Here is a 21,721-nt window from a genome sequence, read left to right as displayed (position 1 = left end):
CAAAATGTGGATAATTAAAACACCAAAAGTCTAATTCATATGGCTAGGTGATATATTTAAAAAATGCTTTGTCAACTTTATAAAATCTTGCTCCTCAAAGTCCATGGGCCAATAGCATCATCATCACCTGGGAATAAAAATGTAGCATCTCAGACTCTACCCCAGACCTATTGAATCAGAATCTGCATTTTGATAAGTCCCTCAGGTGATTTTGTATGTACATTAAAGTCTGACTTTACTACTATCAGACATAATTTTCTTGGAAGTTTAAATTACCAGGAAGCTATGGATCAAATTGAGAAACTTATTTGCAGGGTGGGGTTCCTTCAGATTTGAGCTTCCCTTGAACAAGAAATGTACATGTTGTACTTTGCAGTGTCAAGCTTTTAGACATTGACTAGATAAAAAGTTAAAAAAACACCTTTTTGAAAACCAGTTTTTGTTTTTCATTTTTGTAATAATAAATAGCATTTTACCTATGTAAGATACATTTTCTTTTTCTCTTGGATATGGTGGTGTCACAGCAGAGGGCCACACTCTTGTTTTCCTTTCTGCATACCAGGAATTTGGTGATCATTTAAGCAGAGCCTGGTATAGTTTGTGTTTCACTCTTTCTAAAGTGCACACCTCCTTCCTTACTTTGTTCATTTTGAAGTTGGGATGCATCTTTCAAATGTTAGTATGTCATAGTTTAATTGTCAGTATTTCCTTTTTAGCAGCATAAATTGATGGTGTCTCCGATTTGATGAAATGTAGTTGGTGGTGGCTTGATTCTGTAACAGTTTCTTTGCAGGGGGGCGGGGGACGGGGGAACAAGGGGACATGAGCTGTCTAGCAATTTTGAAGCTTTGGGAAAGTAGAGATGAGGGTGGATTTGTTTGAAAAAGGCAGTGGCAAAAAACGAAAATTGGATAAAGTACTGCTAAGGTGTTTTGTTTTTTTTTTTAAAGAATTGCACTTTCATGAATTGCCTTATTTTTAATCCTTGAAACAACCCTTTGAGGTAACCTTTGGCCCTGAATTTATAGATGAAAAAAACGAAGCTTTGAAGGGAAGTGATGGTGCCTGGATTCAAACTTTATTCTAATTTCAGTTCTTAACAATACTGTTTTCTATTATGCCATACTGGTTAGTCAAGTTCCTCACAATAGGTAATATGCCAATTTAAAAGAGTAGTTCACATGGCTAGTAATTTCAAGCTTTTACTAATTTTTTAATATTTAATTTTTTAAAATTAATGATGGAGCTATAAACTGTTGAACTTTAAAAGGAAATTAACATTTCAGTATTGTTTTTTTGCATTTTGTAAAAAACAGACAAATGACCGTGACCGGTGTTGCTCAGTGTTTAGAGCATTGGCCCATGAAGGGGAAGTTGAGGGCGCGCGCGCGCGCGCGCGTGTGTGTGTGTGTGTGTGTGTGTGTGTGTGTGTGTGTGTGTGTGTGTGTTTGATTCCTGGTCAAGGACGTGTATTTAGGTTGGAATTTCGATCCACGCCTCTGGTCCAGGCTGGTGCAAGAGGCAACCAATCCATGTGTATCTCTCACATCGATGTTTCTGTTTCTCCTCTCTCTTTCTCTCTTTTCCACCCTCCTCCTTTCCACTGTCTCTCTAAAAATCAGTGGGAAAAAATATCCTCACTCCTTGAGGAAGATTTGGGGGGGAAAAAAAATACACCCAAAACCAGGCAAATGTATACAGGAGAAACCACCTTTTTAGTTAATGATGTTATTTCTGGACTCAGTGTGTCGAGCAATTATGTTAAACATTCTTTTTTAAAAAGGGGAGGAAGATTATTTTATTGAATGTAACTTCTGCCATATGGAGCTTTGTGGTAAGATCACTGCAGTAAGAGAAGAAATTCAATTCTCATTTCTCTGACTTCACTCAGAATTAATAGATATTCTCTGAAATATTCCTCCTGTTACATGAGGCTTTTGAGGAAGCTGAGCCTTAAGTGGATGTACTATGATTTCTACAATATATAGCTCTTCGCTCAGTCTCTTCTTATCTCAGTTCTTTAATGTCTAGCAATGGAACATATTCTTCCCTCTGCCTCTTAAGATCTGGGTCTCACAGAACCCTTCTTGGCCCCACTCTTGAGATTTTGATTGGGTTTGGCCACTTGCATTTTGAGCACTCACTGAAGCCTGTGTTTGAATACTACAGGTTTGGGTTAACATTGAAACCCACAATAAAAAGATGCTATTAATCCTTTTTGTTTTTTCTTTCATTTACTGAATAGACTTTCCAGTACTGTTATGTACTAGGTAATATGTGACAAAAAAGCAAAGCATAAACTCTATATGTATGATAATTTATGTTGGACTTAATTAAATTGGTTCTTAATTGTGACTGCTTATCGGAGTTACTGGAGAGCTGTTTATAACATTTGTGGGAGCCGGTGTAGACCAATTAAGTCAGACACTCTGGGAGTGAGCCCAGACACTTGTAAATTTTAAAAAGAATGTGATACCCAACACTAATCATAGAGCCATTGCATTGTGGAAAATGACAGTGTCCTGGTAGGGTCAGATTGACTATATACTTATTTAGTTAAACCACTTAATTGGGGCATTTAAGATTTTAATTTTGGTATCATAGATAATGGTACATAAATACATCCTAGTTCATAGCTTTTACTAATATATTACCTTTGTATAACATGATTATACTTTATAAAACTTTTATACTTGTATTATTTCACTGATGTTTGTAACTACTCTGTTTTAAACAAAATTATCCCTGTTTTAAGGTTCAAGTTTAATAACCTTCCAAAGCCTTGTGACCCGTAAGTGTTAGCAGTTGAGATAGAATGTAGATTCTGTGCTACCTGGGTTAATACTTTCTTAAATACCATGTAGTTACAGGCACCTTAAATATTAAAAGAAAAAATTTAAATCCCATAAAATGTACCAGCTCATTTATACTCTTTTCCTCTTTTTACAGCCATCACATTTCTGAGACCATTTTTATGATCCTGAACCCTGTATTCTCTTATTTAGAAATCAGACTTCATGTCAATTATTCTTATTTAAAATTGTTGATTTGCTGAACTTTTTTCTCCTAAGAAAACTTAGAATTGAAATATGACTTATGGCCCTGGCAGGTTTGGCTCAGTGGATAGAGCGCTGGCCTGAGGACTCAAGGGTCCTGGGTTTGATTCCGGTCAAGGGCACATGCCTGGGTTGCAGACTCGATCCCTAGTAGGGGGAGTGCAGGAGGCAGCCAGTCAATGATTCTCTCTCATCATTGATGTTTCTATCTCTCTCTCCCTCTCCCTTCCTCTCTGAAATCAATAAAAATATATTTTAAAAAAAGAGAAATATGTGTATCGGAAAGTGTATAAGTCATAAATGTTTATCGTTATGAATTTCCACAAAATGAAAAACTCCCTTGCATCCACATCAAGAAATGGAAGATTCCCTTGGAGCCCCTGCCTTCAAATAAAAGGAACCTACTATTCTTCTGAGGCATTGCTACTCAGAGTAGAAAACCAGACAACTATATTTTAGTTGAATGGACTGTATAATTTTGGTGAAAAACAGCCTACCCCAGGGCTACGTTTGAAAAACCTAACCTTTGGCAGTAATTGGGAATGTAAATTATCAGAGGCCACATTTTCAGGCCAGAGGAGTTGGCTTCCAGATCAGCTGAGCAGCTTCTCAGCAAGCCCTTGTAAAGGGTCACTGAGGAAAGTTAACACACAGCATTCCTTGATTTGGTGAGTGTCGCTTTCACCCGATTTCTTGTTAGCAAAACTTCCAACTACTTCTTTATCCCATTATCTTCCCATTTTCGCACACAGACCTTTTGAATTTATGAGGAATTGGAGCTGAACTGCTCCTTCCAAGCCAGTGACTTGTAGATTTGTGGAAGATGATTTAGGTGTGTTAGTTGGGTAATCCTTCTAATACTCTTTTATTATTGACATCAATGGTGTCTAATTTATGTAGAGCTGTTTGTTATCTAGACCATTTCTCCAACTATGGGATTCTTAACTGACAATGGAAGGATCCTTCTTTTAGCAGTTCAGTTTTGTAGGAATTTTGTGGCCATTCAGTTTTCTTTGTCATAGTTTCTAAACTTCTGCCAGGCACTGTATTTAGTGTTGGGGATATGAAAATGAATACACAGCTTCTGTCAGTTTTGCTTTTGTAGTAGGAGGGAGCTATTGTCTCTGGACATCTTGAAACATCTTTCTGTCTCCATAATCCTGTCATATTTTCATCTCTGCTTAGGGATTTCATTGTGGTGCTTAACTGGCTGTCACTCACTCCTTTTGAACCACTGACAGTCTTATACTTTGAAGATTCTGCTGTGAAAGTTACATCTCAATGGTTGCTAAAACTGCAATTTATCATCTTGATGCCACATGAAACGAGTGGCATATCCTTCTTGTATATGTTCCTTTGTTCATATTAGCCATGCCATCTTCCTTTTTCTGTGTTGCATTTGAACAGAGCATGATTTTGAAAGCACAGTGGGCTCTGAACTGGCAGTTGAAAGGTCTAAGCATGTCAAGGTATGAGCCCCCCTTTCTGGGCTAGAGATCTTTAAGAACTACTCTGAGAGCGTGTGTTTATTTTGCATTTGTAGGCCTACCCATTCACAACTTGGTACCTGCAGTCCCGGCCCCCATTATTGAGTTCTCCCCAATGAAATTTGGTTGTGGTGACTGGAAATGCTGTGCAGCAGCTCTCATCTTTTTCTGATTGGATTTTGTCTTTTACCAGGAGCTTTAATTGGTCTAGGTGTGTTTGTTCTTCCTTAAACCAGAAGTCAGTGGGGGGGGACAAGTGAGGTTACTTCTCTCTACTTTTACCAAAACAGTAGTTACTTATTATTACTCTTAGGTAAGATTGTGCCAAGCTCTCTGTACCATATCAAGTCACTGTACCAAATCTTCTTTTCCTTTTGGAAATCAAGGCACATTTGCTTTATATGTCCAGGTCTTAAGTTAGTGTATTGGTAAGAGGAGACATTTAATTTCCTTAGGACACAGGGTGGACATCAATGTACTTGGCATCATAATTCTTTTGGGTCTAGTCTTTCATTAGTCACAGTTTGAAACACTTTAAAGATAACTTCTTTTGCATCAGTAAAAACAAGGTAGTCTCAAAATAATGTGGTATGGGGCAGGCCAATAGAAGAAGACAACACTTATTGGTGAAAGAATTTCATAGCTGGATTTAACATGTTTTGAAGGACTAAAAATGTTATACTTAAGGTGATTGATGCAATGAACTGTGAGACATAGGGTGGAACTGGGGTGGTGGTGATAGTACAAATTCGCAGGGCTTATATCCCAAGATAAGAGTAATTGAATTGGAATGATGTCAGACCACACTTAGCTCAATATTCGGAAGTAAGTGGGGAATTTACATAGGCAGTGTGGAGTAGGAGATTTTTTTTGTAGACTTAACACTTTTCAACTATACGATTAGCTGCCATACCTGGATCTTCTTAGTCATGCTCTTACATAGAGTTAGATTTGAGAGTAGAAAAGTGAGACCAAGAGATACACAGTTTTGCCTGCGCTTTGGGTAGAAAGAAAAAAAAAAAAGGGATGGTGGGACACTGGGCATGGTAAGACTGTCCTAAACTGTAACATAAATGTATGTCTGTCTCCCCCATTTGGCAAGACTTTCTGCAGTGTTCCTGCCTTTTTGTTGTCTGTTAATTAGGTTGTAATGTCTTAAAAGGACGTAGACACTATCCTGTCCTAATTAGCATCTAGTGTAGTCTGGTGTCCATAGTGGTTGCCCACTATCATTAGTTGATGATTAGTGAAGCTGAAGCTATTTTTTAAACAGGGCCCAAGGGATGCAGACAGTGATGAAAACGACAAAAATGAAAAGAAGAACAAGGGTACGTTTGATGGAGATAAGCTAGGAGATTTGAAGGAGGAGGGTGATGTGATGGACAAGACCAATGGTTTACCAGTGCAGAATGGGATTGATGCAGACGTCAAAGATTTTAGGTTTGTATGTTTTACACTTCTGATTTTTGAATGGGGGCTATGGGTTTTTGTTTTGATTTAAGTTTTGTTTTTGTTTTTTTTACTTTAGTTTTCTTTTTTCCTCCTTATGTGTCCTTTTTAAGAATTGGGTCTAGTGTAGGCCATACTACAAAGATTATAAATTGATTGGTAAGGTGGAATTTTCTAAGACTTGTCAATGCCTGGTGCTTTGCTAAAACAACAGATTTTGCTTTTGTATAGGACTATAATTTGCAGATTAATTCCATAAAGAACATTTCATGATTCTCAAATATCAAAATCACCTGGAATGGGTGCCTTGGGACTTTCCCCAAGTTTCTCCCAAATCACTATCTTGGGAGAAACCATGGTTACTAATGGGAGTTAGACATACCTGTCTGGCATGCTAGAGTAGATGGAAAAACATTTGAGAACTTATTTGAAACTGATAAGCTCCCTTTGAGGTAGTTGCATCAGGTATCATTTTCCTCATTTTGAAGAACCAGAGATGCAAATTAAATGGCTTTTCTTAAACATACCCCTTCCATAGATGGCCTCTCATTCCGTCTCTGGTCATGATTGATTTGCAGGTTTTAACCTATAATTCAATTTATGCAGTATTAAAATGATATTGTATATTTGTCTTCCACATTTGGCAAGTTCTTCTTTTCTTCATTTATGTAGATAACCTTTAGTGATGGTATATAATTTTAAAAATCTGAAACTCCTCGGTCAGTAATGTACAGATAGAGAATTTAATTTTGACTAGTTTTAAGTTAATCTAAAGTCTTACCCTAATATCTATCAAAGTCAAAATTAAAATATATTTTGGGTAATTGTAGAAAAATGTTCAATTGTTTAATATTTCTAATCTAGTTTTTGTGTCTTGTTAATGTAAAGAATTACAGTCTTTTGAAGAAATTTGAGGCACAGAGTTACAGAGTTACCTAAGGTCTTTTAGATGAGTTTGGATAGCCTCTCCATCTTGAATCTCAGGCAGCCTGCAGCAGTGTTTTCTGGTATTTGACTTCGGGGTAGGAGGTCGTTGCAGGGCTTAGAGTGTGTCAAGGAACACAACAATAGCTTTAATTTGTACCAGCTGTAGGATTTCTTTTAGACATGAAATGTATGGAATATAGTCACAGGTTATACTCCTCTCTATTATAATATTATTCTATATTAGTCTGATTTGGAATCATATTGTCCTATAATCCTTTTGGATAGGGTGATCATGTGCCCTGGGTTTCCCAGGATATTTATTAATAGTGCACTTTTTTTTTTTTTTTTTTTGCTTTTAGGAGTGTCCTGGTTTGGATGATAAATTAAATCTTCATATTATCATATTATTTTTAATTCTTAGACTTATCTCCTTAGCAGGTGCATATCCTAAATAAATAATTTATTTTGTACTATTTTGTAATGGTCTGATTCTTCTAGTTTCTTAGAAAGGGAGGAGACAGTTTTAGCAATGGCCAATATATTCACATAATACAGAAAAAGAATTTCCACTTACATGAAAATTATTTTTTTAAATGGACTTATTCTCACATGTGGAACTTCCCCCTTAGAAACTACTCTTCCATTACTTCTATGTTTAAGATGTTGATTTTGGGGGGCATATTTTACTACCTGCATTTTGGGATCTCTGTTTTCATGGATGCCACAGTTAGTGATTTTTCCAGTTTATCCAGTGTTCTTAAATCTGAGTCTCTTGGTTGAAGGGATTGTAAATTAATAGCAGTAAATGCAAATTTAAGGGGTGGGCTGTGGTGGGAAGGCAAGCAATAAAAAAGTCATTTTATGGTATAACATGGTAACACCATAAGTGGTCTTGGTTGTTTTGTAGGAATAGTTTTAAGTACTATTGATAATAAGTTATATCGTGGACGTTGTCCTTAAACTTGGGTTGCTGTAGTGTCCCTCCCTGCTCAAAATAAGGTTTAATGCCCTTTACTTTCTCTGTTTAGCCGTACCCCTGGTAATTGCCAGAACTCTGCTAATGAAGTGGATCTTCTGGGTCCAAACCAGAATGGTTCTGAGGGCTTAGCCCAGCTGACCAGCACCAATGGTGCCAAGCCTGTGGAGGATTTCTCCAACATGGAGTCCCAGAGTGTCCCCTTGGACCCCATGGAACATGTGGGCATGGAGCCTCTTCAGTTTGATTATTCAGGCACGCAGGTACCTGTGGACTCAGCAGCAGCAACTGTGGGACTTTTTGACTACAATTCTCAACAACAGGTATTGTGTGTGTCTCTGTCACTCTCTTTACTCTCCCTCTAGCCAGCACGTTATCAAGTAATAAGAATGGGGGGATGGGAGGAGGGTGGCTTCATTTTAGGCTATTGATAGCCAGACTTTATTAGCCCAATGGTGATGTGGGTTTACAAAGCCTCTGTATCTTCCCCTCAAGAAGCTGATTCCCATTGCTGAGGTTATTGGCAAGAAACCACTTTCTTCTACAAGTACTTAGGCTCCTCTCTTGCCCCAGGGCTTGGAGAGTGGGTGAGGTGGTATTATCTTTTATAACAGTCCTCTTGGATACTATGTTAATCTCTCTGAAGAGTATTGTGATTATAATGCTTTGTTTTTGAAATAGTCCAAACTCTGTTATTAGTTATGTCTTTTAATTAAGTGAGTCACTGCACTTTGAAAGTTAGTAGCTTACAGTGAAATTACTTGGCTCTTTTATTCATAAACCCCTGGAAAATATTGCATGTGTGCCTTCTGATTTTGAAGGCATAATATGACTAACCTCTAGGGTTTTTTGGTCCTTCCTTTAAAATTTTTTAAAAGTAAAATTAGTTGTCTGAATTATTAAAAGGGGGCCTGGTAGCTTTCCTATCTTGTTAAGTACCATAAGTTCTGTCTTATGGCTGGAAGCCATTTGATGGGCCATGAATTTCTGATACATCTTAATTTTGGACTGGAACATAAATATAAATTTCTAGGTGTGAAAGGTTAACATCTCATTTTGACGTTTAGAAATTCTTGATCTGTGGGGAAATTGGCTTATGATCTTTGGAGACCATACTGTTCCGTTAGTTGTCATAAATAGCTGATTTTATTTTATTTATTATTTTTTAAAATATATTTTATTGATTTTAGAGAGGAAGGCAGAGGGATAGAGAGTTAGAAACATCGTTGAGAGAGAAATATCAATCAACTGCCTCCTGCACACCCCCCACTGGGGATCTGCCCACAACCAAGGTACATGCCCTTGACCGGAACCGAACCTGGGACCCTTCAGTCCCCAGGCCAACGCCCTATCCACTGAGCCAAACCGGTTAGGGCGGGATTTTCTTTTTTGTTAATCCTCACCCAAGGATACATTTTTTCCATTGCTTTTCAGAGATAGTGGAAAGAAGTGGGGTGAGTGGGGGGGGGGGCAGGGGGGGGGGGAGAGAGAGAGAGAGAGAGAGAGAGAGAGAGAGAGAGAGAGAGAGAGAGAGAGAAAATGAGAGAGAGAGAGAGAGAAACATTTATGTGAGAGAGACGCATAGATTGGTTGCCTCTGGGCTCTCGAAGCCATCCGACCAACCAACCTGGGCTGGGTATTAGGGCTGGGGATCAAACCTGCAAACCTGTGACCCTTTGGTGCATGGACCAATGCTCTGTCCACTGATCTACATCGGCCAGGGTCAGGGATTTTCTTTTTTTAAATATTTTTTATTGACTTCAGAGAAGAAGGGAGAGGAAGAGAGAGATAGAATCATCAATGATGAGAGAGAGAGTCATTGATCAGCTGTCTCCTACACGCCCCACACTGGGGATCAAGCCCTCAACTAGAGCATGTGCCCTTGACTGGAATTGAACCCGGGACCTTTCAGTCCTTAGGCCGATGCTCTATCCATTGAGCCAGACCAGCTGGGGTGCAAGGGATTTTCTGATGTACATATGCTCTGTGCGCCTATCAGATGGATGTTAGTAATAATTCCAAACTTTTTTTTAGAGAGAGTAAACTGAATGTGTACATTATTTTCTCTGTAGTTTCCAATAGATTTGCCCACTTTTCCATAAGAATTGACTTTCAGTGGTTTTTATAAGAAATAATCTTCTTTCATGGTTTTGCCCCCTTTCAGAATAAATCCTCAAGGCCAGCTGGCATGGCTCAGTGGTTGACTGTTGACCTATGAACCAAGAGATCACTGTTCAATTCACATGCCTGGGTTTCGGGCTCAATCCCCAGTGTGGGGCATGTGGGAGGCAGCCGATCAATGATTCTCTCTTATCATTGATGTTTCTATCACTTTCTTCTCCCTTCCTCTCTGAAATCAATAAAAAAAGAATAAATCCTCAAAACAGGAGTTTTGCATGAAGCCAGAAATTACTTCCAGTGCTGAAGATATACTAGACTTCAAAATATTTTGTGTCACACCAAATATAGGGACATGATATTATTGTATAGACTTTAACTTGTCCAGCTTAGAAAATTAATTTGGCAGTTTCTTTATCTAAATTGAGGTTCATGAGTGTAGGCTATTCCTAATCAGATCCTTTAATCTAGTTAATACCAAGAAGTTTTATCTGAATTATTTACTCTTGTCTTTTTGGTCTGAAATTCCCTAGCCACCCTTAGTGCTGAGGCCATTTTTGGTTCTTGGCTTCCATTCCCAATCTAATCTTTAGCTTATTATTTAAGAAATATTTGTGTTCAACCTCTTACAAATGAAATCTGATTCTCTTTTACTTAGTTGTTCTTTACTTCATAATCAGAGTTGGGATTCTCTTAATTTATTGATCTCTGGCTTTAAAAATTTTACCAGTTTTTTGGGGAGGCTGGATAATTATTAGAACTTAAACAACAGAAATGTACTTTTGCACATCCACATGTAGTTTAGCATGATTATATCAAACAACACCTATTCAAATTTACAAAATCCAGAGTGCCTTCACTATGAATCCCAATTCAGCGGTTTTTGAAAGTGAACATTATTATTTTGAAATTTAAACTGTTGTTGGGTTCTGGCTTCCGATACATGTCTTGGTTGCTGCAACATAGGGCATTGTTACACAGAGATTCCACCATCATATGATGTGATCATTGTTGTTTATCCCATTGCGTTTCTGAGTAGAATGCCGACAGACCAGGGGAGGGCTTGATGAAGACTAAGGTTGCATAGATATAACTTGAAAGACAGATGGAGTGATACTGCTGCAGTTAAGAGAGCAGAGGTGTGGAGCTGGAAATGACTATGGTGTGGTTATGGGCTGACAACAGTCGAAGGTACATGATAAGGGAAAAAGGAGATAAGTACCTGGTTACTCAGTCCGGGTCACAGAAACCTTGAGAGCCAAGCCTGGGTCCCAGACAGTATTAGTGATTGTGAGCATTAAACTAGATGTCTAGTGTGGCACATATTTTTTTGTACATTCTATTCTTTTATCTTCACTATCTTAAATGGGTATTTAAGGCTATCTGTTTTTAGTTGTTTGCTACAATTGGTAGGGTAACTTTATTTGTGATTTTATGAGGGGATCTGGCTTGCATATTGACAAAATAAGTTTTTTGTCTTATTTCCTTCAAATCAGGTTTGATTTGGTATAGTAAGTTGGTTTCATATCAGTTTATATTGAGATATGTAATATAGAGCAGCCTCGAAATATAGAAAAGGTAACTTTCATTTAGCTTATTGCAAACTTGCTACTTGTCTAGTCATTGCTAATCATAAACTTAATCTTTCTAAATTGATTTAGATCAGGGATTCCTTTTTTGGGGCAATGAATCCCTTAGAAGTTACGTGAGATCTGTGGACTGAATTCTCAGAATGTTTTAAAATGCAGAGTGTAAGTAGGATTACAAAAGAATCCAATTATATAAAAATATCATTTGAAGCATGAAAAAGAGTTAGGTGTACTAGCTATCTTAATGAGCATAAACAAGATTTTGAGATGTGCAACAATTGCAAAGTAACCTGAAAATACATGTGATTTCTGTTGGTGATCAAGTCACAGATGTTAATGTGGTTGGTTGCTTATAATGATGATTGAAAGACATGCTAAATTTTGTGAAAATAAAGATAATTTTACCTATCCCAAATACAAAGATCTGGGGTTAAAAAGCCCTAATTCAGGGTAGTTTGAAATGCTTATTGATATTTCTGGACTATTCTCCCCTTTTCTTCACACTTTCCCCTTACTGTCTCCTCCTCAATCCTGGAAAACACAGTAAACAGTTCATATATAGTGTTAGATACCATTTTGTGTTATGATGCTTGAGCAATATTTTTTACTTTAATAAAGAGCTATACAACTATCATATTTCCATAAGTATATTTTAGAAAGTTAATACAGGTTTCATTAAATTACATTCCTAGATAGCAGAAACAAAGCCAGGGTTATTGACATTATAGATTAATCAGATTAATTGTTGATATTCTTTATTTAGAATTCAGTTAATCTAAAAATAGCCTAATGTAGCATGTTTTACAAAATTTTATACTGATGTACTAAAACTCTCACCCTGTTAAGCATGAATTTTAACAAAGAAGAAATAATCGAAATACTGTATTTATTCCTTCACAGCCCTAGTCAGATAGGAGAGGAAATGGCATGCATTGCTTTTAACAGTATGGTTGTGATTATATGTCATTCTTATGAGGACAAGTTTGTGCATAGTTTTAACATAGGAATTTACTATTCTTGGCTTGCCTTTCAGTTTACAATTGAGAAGATTATTCTATTAGTGTTATGTATAATCACTGTTAAATACTTATATTAGATAGCAATTTGGCCGGTTGAAACTTATCTTTATTATTTGGCATTGAAATTTTATGATGTGATTTTCTTAGAAAGATGTTAAGTTACTTGGAGGAAGGATATGTTTTATTTTTTTGTACCTTATTTAGGAATCATTTATTATGGAATGAGATTCTTCATCTTTTAAAGAAATGTAAAGAAGTTTCTTTTTAAAAATATTCTTCAGCATGGTTTGTGTGTACCTGGTAAACCAGAAATCATTATTTGGTCTTTTAGCCTGGTGAAGTGTTAAGCAGTTGTTCAAATAACCTGGTATTGACCTGGAAGCTTTAAACAGTAGCAAACTTTTACAAATGTCATGTACTGAGAACTGGCTCCAAGATAATACTTTTTAATGAAAAATTTATAGTTCTACCATTGATGTAATACTTTAGTGTTTCAGAGGGCTTTTCTCTACGAATCTTGACAACAGCCTCCTGAGGTAGGGCAGCTATTATATTTTTACAGATAAGAAAATTGAAGCTAAAAGACTTACTGAAAGGTTATATTCTGTAAGCTGTGCAAACATCTAAGTTTTGGTTTCTCTCTCCAGGCTGTTTCTTTTGGACCTAGTACTAGAATACAAAGCCTTTTGATATGTGGAGTTGTTTTACCTTTAAATTCAACTGCATTCATAGTTTTTCTTTCTTTCTTTTTTTTCTGCATGGAGATATTTTAAAAAGTACCCATCAACAATAACAAAAAAATATCTGGTTCTCCATTATCTTTGTGAACTGCTGAGAGAAGGTGCTCATGAAACTCTGTGGAGTTTTGTTTTAATATTGACTCTGAACAGTTTTACCTTCTGTTTTTCCCCTCCTGGGCTGCCCTGTTGGGAGAGGAGCTATAAAAGGTGACTCAACAGAAGCCATGTGTCTGTGTGGGGGTGCTCTTCCCATTTCGTCAACGAGAACATCACACATAAAAGATTATTCTGAGTGCTATACATGTATTAATTTTATTACAACAACTTTATGAGTTAGACATACCTTTATTTTCTCTATTAAGAGGGGAGGAGAGAGAGGCACAGAGAGATTGTCTTGCCCAAAGTCACATAGAAAGTCAGTGGTGGAGCTGAGATATGAATCCAGGCTTTCTGCCCCAGTGTCTGTTCTTATTCCTTATCCACTATGTATATAGCCTTAGACTGGTAAAAAGCCAGGCTGGCAGTATATTTTATTTTGGAGAGAGGGAGGGATGGCTTTTTACATTTGCTAACTCCATATTTAGATATTACTTCTTCATATTCTGAAAACTCAACAATGTTTTTATGCCAACAATTATTGATAACAACAGTAATAGTGTAGCTATATTTTATAAGATGCCATCTATATGTCAGTCACACAGTTTTTGACTGCCAGCTTTTTTTTTTTTTTTGGAACAAAAACCCCCCACAAGGATCTCTTCTGTAGGCTATATAGTGGTAGAGAAGGGAGTCAAACCAATCTCCTTGCGTAGTTTCCAAATCTTGAAATAGTTGATATATTTTTCTCTGTATTCTGTCTCTTAAACAATTTATGCATTCTACCCAAGTAAATTTTAATCAGTAGTGGTACATTTATCATTATACCAACCTTAAAATAAGCATTTTCTCCAAATCTCACAGTATTGTGTTTCTCAGTTGTGATTAGCTTGCTTTGTGAAAATCATGAAAACATTTACAGAGCTCAGTGCTTTGCCCAGCAGATGGCATTTGTATGATTTTTTCAGGATCATTTGGAATCCATCACTTGCCAATTACCCAATTTTGTTTTCAATACCCTGTATTTCCAGTTAATATTGGAACATTTACATAAAAAGAATTACCAGAATTACTACTGTAATCTATAATCAAATCTGCCTGCTGTAGATAAGTAATTTACATTTGTTAATTGTTTACTGCAAAATGCACTCAAAAAATAATTCCTTCTCTAGTCACCATAATCATTGAGATGTTAATCAACTCAAATATAGGATATATTCTCAAAGAGTGATAACATGGTAGTTAGAACCATAAACTCATGTTATGTGGAATTATTACTTTTATGGTATTTATACTATTTGTATTTACAAGATACAGTATACATACATATAATGAGTTACATGTAATGTTAAAAACATGAAGCAAAGAGAAGTCATGGAATGGTATTGGAGTACTATTTTTGATTAATTAAGAAGACATCAAGATTTAGATTTTGAATGGACCATCTTTATTTCCTATGTTACAGCATCTAGCTAATAATGTGCTAAAAATGTTTGTTGAATGAAGTGAATTATTTTGTTTATAGCAGGGTGGAGAGCAGAGGTTTGGCATTTCTGAGATGTTAAATAATTCAGAATTAGGCTAGAAAAATTTCGGAGAGCCATTGAAGAGATAGTAGTGGAACTATGAGGTACTTTTATAATCTTCAAAAAATCAACTTCTCACAATTTTACTTGTTTTTTGCCTCCTGGCTGCCCCTCTTGGGTGGACTTTGAAATCTCTACATGGTTATTTTTGACATTGTAAAAGCAAAGACTAAGTTCTATTCTGGTTTTTAGAAAGATAAATATGTAGAAAAGAGGTAAAAGGTGAAGTTGGTGAGTATGTTCAAAATACTCACTTTTTATTTTCTTTTTATTTAAAATCAGTCTACTCATATACATATATTTGAGGCATAGAAGTAGTCAAATCATAGGATAGTCTTTCTATTAAAACTTCAGTGGTGACGAAAATTAAGCTGAGTTGGTGGAATGCCATTATCTCCCAGTGTCTGAAATAATCGGCTCTCTTTATGAGGACATCTGTAATTCAAGATCCATGGTGTCTGTTTTGTATCATCCAATGATGTCAGCAGAGCTGTTGAAATGTGCTTTAGAAAGAGCAGGTAGGTTGAAGGTCCTTTCTAGGGAGGTCCTTTCAGTAAGTGCTCTCTGTCTGATTCCAGCAAATACAGAAGTCTTCAGTATGACTGCTGTGAAGGAGGCTTGTCAGAGCAATCCAAAATCAGGTTACTGGCTTCCCCTTTTTTGTACCAATACTACTCATACTAAAATGTATGAACATTTTACTTATTGTTGTACTGGAGGCCCGGTGCATGAATTCGTGCACGGGTGGGGTCCCTCTGGGTGGTCTGCAGGGATTGGGCCCCAGCTCATGCCCCCAGCCTCACAGCCCCGCAGCCCCGCCTGGCACCCCACCATGGCCTGGTGCCACCCCCTCACCTGCTCCACCATCCCACCTGTGGAACAATTGATTTGGTCTGGGCCCCCGCCTGGCTCCCTCATCACCTTGGAGCTGGGCAGCAGCCCCCGCCACCCCCGCTAATCGCCATCTGCAGGGCGATTGGTGGGGCAATCAAGCCTCCGACTGCACCCACCTTGGCCTGGCACCGCCCACTCACCTGCTCCATCATCCTGCTGCGGTCCGGCTCTCCTCAGGGCCCATTGGGGCCAGCAGTGGCCTCCACTGCCGCCTACTACCAGCACCCATCTCTGACTCCCTCCATGTTCCACGCCACCCCTGGTGGTCAGCGCACATCATAGCGATCAGTCAAACTCCTGGTCTCCCGGTCGAACTCCCAGTCGAGCTACCGCCCCAGGGGACAATTTGGACTTCTAAATAAAAGCATATTAGGCTTTTATTATATAGGATCCTTAGTTCCTTGCACAGTGCCTAGTAGGTATTACTTGTTTCGTCAATATTATTAGAGTGAGTGAGTGAATGACTGACTTTGTATTAAGATTCTTTGAACTCCTTTTTTTGGGAACTAAGAAGTGTGCTAGGTCTGAGTTCATAATCCAGGTTTTGTTAGTAGCAGCTGTACTTCCCTAGAAACTCCAGAGTCCCCAAAAGTTAGGCAGGTGTCCACTTTACTCATGATAAGCCACTAGTTGAGGAAGGTATTTAATATCATTTCATCAGGAAGAGGCAGCCAGAGGACAAGATGAATGCTTTTCATTTTCCTTTCCAGAATGTGAGTAGGTAAGGATTAATCCCAAGTTTTTGTGGGTTCTGTAAAGAATGGTAGGGAGATAACAGCACTGGGGGCAATGTGGTAAATCATTTTGTTGTACCTTTGTTTAATTTTTGTGTGGCGTGGATTAGGCAGTTCCCTAAGACCTGTTGACAACCACTGTGGCATTTGTATGTATGTGTGTGGTTCAGGGACACATAATCTGTGAAATAGTCAGCATGTGGGAGCTGGATACACCAAACTTTGGTAAAGAAAGAGGGAAAGCAGAACTGTGAAGCATTGTGATACTTCATGAGTGGGTAGAGCATGAGAACATTTTTGTTTAAAGTATCATGCCTCAATGGGGCGTGTAAAAATTTTTATTCAGAGAGATTTTAAAATTATTCTTGAGACAGTTTCTCTAACCTCACCATGTCTTTTTCTTATCTCAGCTGTTCCAAAGACCTAATGCGCTTGCTGTCCAGCAGTTGACAGCTGCCCAGCAGCAGCAGTATGCACTAGCAGCTGCTCATCAACCTCATATTGGTAAGTCCTTAAGCCTATGCCTCCTTTATTATTATCAGTGTGGCCATCATTTTAGGATACTGGCTGCTGTGAAATCCAGTAGACTGATTATAAAAGTCTAGGCAAAAATCCCTCAAGGTAAATCCCTTTTTCCTTTTGTTCATTTGTCTCTAGCTACATTCTTTAGTTTTGACACATCTTCTATACCTCAACTCATTTCTTAGTGTTCAGTTACTATTGTTCTACCTCAGCTCTTTCAGGATTTAAAAGTAGTTACTGCAGTGGTCACTAGCATCAATTCTGTTGGTAAGATTGGATGAAATCTATTAAATAATAATTTTATCCATGTTGGGGTTTTATTGAATGTGAATATATCAACTTCTCTTATTAAGTAACAAGAAGTACCTCTAAATCCATTTTCCTAGCAGCATGTATTTTTTTCAAGTCTTCTTATCTAATTACTGGTTTTTAAAGTAGCTTTGTCCTTCTGTAGCAATTCATTTGACCTGCATATTTTCATCTTACTGCCTAGACGACCCCCATCCCGACCTTTTTAAGGTCTCTGAGGAACACACAATGTTATATGTGTAAACAAGTACAAGTAGAAGTATTTTTAATGTGTTTAAAGGACATGATGGAATAGGAAGGAGACTGCCAATCATGGATTGTGGTATGCTGTGGAAGGAAAGACTAGTTTCCACCTAGATAAATGAAGGCCAGGCACAGAGGCCTTTGCCTGGGTCTAGTATTTTATACTTGAAGATAGTTAGTTGTCTTTATAAATACCCATACGTTTTCTTTGAGGTAAACTGGAAAATTGTTATAAATGGAAATAAATCCTTCCCTCCATCCCATTATAACATCTTTTAAATTGCTCTAATTTTAATAATATTTTAGAAATTGTGCGAATTTAAAGCTGCCTAATATTTTAATTATAATTTTTAGCAAAGGTAGGGAAAAAAAGACAAAAGATAAATGTCACCATAATTTTTAGTATAGGGATTGTTTACTTTAAAAATTTTTTATTTAGTCTCAAGTTATCCTATATTGTCTCCCCCCTCTTACCCATAGCCTGGAATGAATACCTAAACTATGTAGGTATTTGGTAGGACTGCAGTTTTAGTCAAGTTTGTTTTTACTGACAGGTATGTTTTCAGCAGGTTTAGCTCCCGCTGCGTTTGTCCCCAATCCATACATCATCAGCGCTGGTCACCCAGGGACGGACCCCTACACAGCTGGATTGGCTGCAGCAGCAACACTAGGTGAGACATTCTGCTGCACGAGGGATTTTTCTCACCTGCTGAAAGTCATTTGAATTGGGCATGTGTCCTTTATACTCTTTCACGAATCCATGTCTCCAGTGAGGATTTCTCTCCTGACTTCCAGTGCCATCTACATGCTAGCTGTGTAGCTCTGCTTAGCTGTAACCTCAGACTTGAACCTGTCCAAAGGCAAACTAGTCACCTCCTGTATAGGTATTTTTGATCAAGGAAGCCACCAGTTGCTAAATATATTTTGGGAATTTCTTTCCTTACCCAGGTCTTCCTACTATCTCTAGTCTATCACAGCCCAGGTTCTTATTTGCTTTACCTAAACTTTTGCAGCTGTTCTCTCACATATTCCTAGTTCCCATGCTTCTTCCCCCTCTTCTGCCTCCCAAAAATTGCTCAAGAAAACTTTATCAAACACAAATCTTACCCCTTCGTTCTTGTGCTTAAACTGTTCATTGCTTTCTGTATTATCGACCCTTGTGTAGCAAATGTTGGTTATTATCAAACACAGCTGATCATTATAATCTACTTGGGTGGTGACAGTGGTATCTTGTTCTTTGGAATCAGTATTTTTAATGAGGTGCCATGGCATTCAGGGGATTAAGGAGGATTGGGACCCATTATGTCTAGGTATCTCTCCATGATCTGTACATTGATCTCTTGACATGCGGGCCACTTTCTCTCCTTCAAATTGGCTACCATTGGCTCATGCTGTTCATTCTAGCAATGCTAACCTGATTTTAGCTTGTTGTAAATAACATGGTGGTTTAGGTCTCAGTATCTTTGGACCCTATAGTCTCCTGAGTAAATTCTTTGCCTGAAAAGCTCCTTAACTGGCATTGCCACCTCTAGAACAGCAGTCGCCAACCTTTCGGACCTCACGGACCACCAGTGGTCCGCAGACTACCGGTTGGCGACTGCTGCTCTAGAAAGCCTTCCTTTGCTAACCCTCCCCTATTACTTATTATTGTTTTGTATTTATTTGCTTGTGGTTTTATATATACATGAGTGTGTGTGTTTTCCCTTGAGACTGAACTCTTCCAAAAGTAGGCACTTTTGTTATTTGACTCTGGCATAGTTGCTGTCTCCATAGACATTAATGTGTGGTAAGTTGAATTCAGTGTTAGGACAAACCAAATGTTTTCCAAAAGTAAATATTTTGGGGGGGACAGAACCCTCCAAGTCATATTAGTCATGACCAAATGATATTGTTAAATTTCACTTATATAACATGTAATTTGTAATTATGAACTCAAAAATGCAGTATAGACGTTCATATTTTCTTTAGAATTGTTCACATTTTGGCATGGAAGGAATATGTAGTATAGTTCTGCTCCCCTTTGGCCTTTGGGGGAGAAATAGAAAGCTCTTCCTAGAAGAATCATCTTTGCTAAATACCATTCATATTTGTTGTACCCTTATTAACTATTTGCCAGGCATTATGCTGAATGCCATATGATGATTTTACAGGTTAGGAATTTGGGGCTCAGAAGGCTGTCTCATTTGTGATCACATTTTAAATGTAGAGTTGGGGTTTGAACCAGGTCCAACTCAAAGCACTTCACAATACTATATAATGTCTATCTTTTTTTATTTATTGATTGATTTTTGAGAGAGAAATTGTTGTTTCACTTATTGATTCATTCATCGGTTGCTTCTTGTATGTGCCCTGATGGGAGATCAAACCTGCAACTTTGGCATATCGAAATGATGCTCTAGCCAACTGAGCTACCCGGCCAGGGCTCTATGCTATCTTAAATTGTTTTTTTGTGTACTTTCTTTCCTCTACTAAACTAACTAATGCCCAAGACGACTCTACTAACTTACTGTATGTTATTTGAAACAGAGAACTTGTCTAAGTTCTCCCTGACAACGCTTGTCCTGTGATCACAGTTTGATGATGAGAATCTTGTTTTTTTGTACTCATCAGCTGAGCCAGACTGAAAATGACTTAAGTGCTTTCACACAAAACTGGAAATGTTAACTGCCCAAACTATGAAACTACAAATTCTTATGGAGTGTTAATCACCCAGAAATGGAAACAGGTACCCAGATGAGTCAATCTCAAGTAATGATGCACCTTAGGTTATTTTCCTAAACTCAGGCCACAAGACTAGGGAAAGTAGTAGAAATGCCAGCTAAAGTAAATTTAAAAGATAGTGTAAATGTTTATGATAACAAAACTCTGTGCCCAGTAAGAGTTTGCTTTGTTGGCTTTTGGGGGAACCTTAGGAATATCATTGCAGGTTGCAACCTAACCTTTCAAGGTAGATGTGGCAACACGCTAACATCTATTACACCCGTTTTCCATGTGAGAAAACTAAGGCACAGATAGGGTCTTTTGTTGTGTTTTCTCTTTCATTCTTTTCTTCAAATTCCCAAGACGACTCCTCTTTACAAACACTAGCCAGATGAGTTAGGGGGCCAACTTTAATTTGGAGGTGTGGTTTGGAGGTATGGTTTTTAGACTATTTAGGTTCTGATAAAAAATTTTAAACCCATTTGCCTATTATAATAAAGCTCAATTGTAACATAGCTTTTTTAGGCAGTTTCACAGTGGGCACCCTTATAAACAGTGCTTCTTTTTTAAAAAATATATATTTTTTAATTGATTTTAGAGAGGAGGGAGGAGGAGAGAGAGATAGAAACATCAATGATGAGAGAGAATCATTGATTGGCTGCCTCCCGCACGCCCAACACTGGGGATTGAGCCCACAACCCTGGGCATGTGCCCTGACCAGGAATTGAACCGTGACCTCCTGGTTCATAGGTCCACGGTCGATGCTCAACCACTGAGCCACACCAGCCGGGCAACAATGCTTCTTGATCTTGGCTAAGCCCACAGGTACAGAAAATGCCAAATTATAAATGTCAGAGTGACAATGGGCAGTGATTGACTCACTTGTGTTTTAGAAAGTAAAAATGTAGGAACAGAAAACATGTACCAATTTATTTTGACTATTAATGAATTATATGTTGCTTTAGGATTAATGTTAGAATAGCTGTATTTGAGACAGCTCTTTAGAAGGAACTCCATTGTAAGATGGGGTTATTAATCAAGTTGTAAATATTTTAAACTGTTCTTTAAACTTTAAGAAAGTTTTAATTGGAGATGCATTTCAGCAGATTTGAAGAGAGGTGGCTTTGAGCCTTTTTTGGTTGGCAAGTAGGCAACCTTGATGTTTCTTGCTACCAGCTTCAGAAAATTCTATGGTTTAGATTTCTGCCACATCCAGGTTGCTGTCTGTATACTCTGTTACTTTTGAAGTGTGGCAAAAACTTCAGCTGTAACTTGT

At 37.8% G+C, this 21,721-nt stretch overlaps 1 protein-coding gene across 13 annotated transcripts in view; it reads left to right on the top strand.

Moving 5' to 3' along the window:
* The window catches only part of PUM1 (pumilio RNA binding family member 1), a 126,168-nt gene that overhangs the window by 56,884 nt on the left and 47,563 nt on the right, over positions 1-21,721 (top strand). For 8 of the 13 annotated variants that reach the window (XR_008557080.1, XM_054721428.1, XM_054721427.1 and 5 more), the window contains 4 exons: positions 5,817-5,983; positions 7,948-8,218; positions 17,082-17,175; positions 18,300-18,416. Coding sequence is in view for 12 of the 13 variants with exons in the window: in XM_054721428.1 (XP_054577403.1) it covers positions 5,817-5,983; positions 7,948-8,218; positions 17,082-17,175; positions 18,300-18,416 (649 nt within the window). In the remaining variant the exon portion in view is untranslated. The remainder of the gene's footprint in view (positions 1-5,816; positions 5,984-7,947; positions 8,219-17,081; positions 17,176-18,299; positions 18,417-21,721) is intronic. The other 5 variants (XM_028155109.2, XM_008147962.3, XM_008147961.3 and 2 more) reach the window with 3 other exon arrangements.

Source organism: Eptesicus fuscus, chromosome 9, assembly GCF_027574615.1.
Source record: "Eptesicus fuscus isolate TK198812 chromosome 9, DD_ASM_mEF_20220401, whole genome shotgun sequence".
NCBI classification, from domain to species: Eukaryota; Metazoa; Chordata; class Mammalia; order Chiroptera; family Vespertilionidae; genus Eptesicus; species Eptesicus fuscus.
This window is presented reverse-complemented; position numbering and strand designations above follow the sequence as displayed.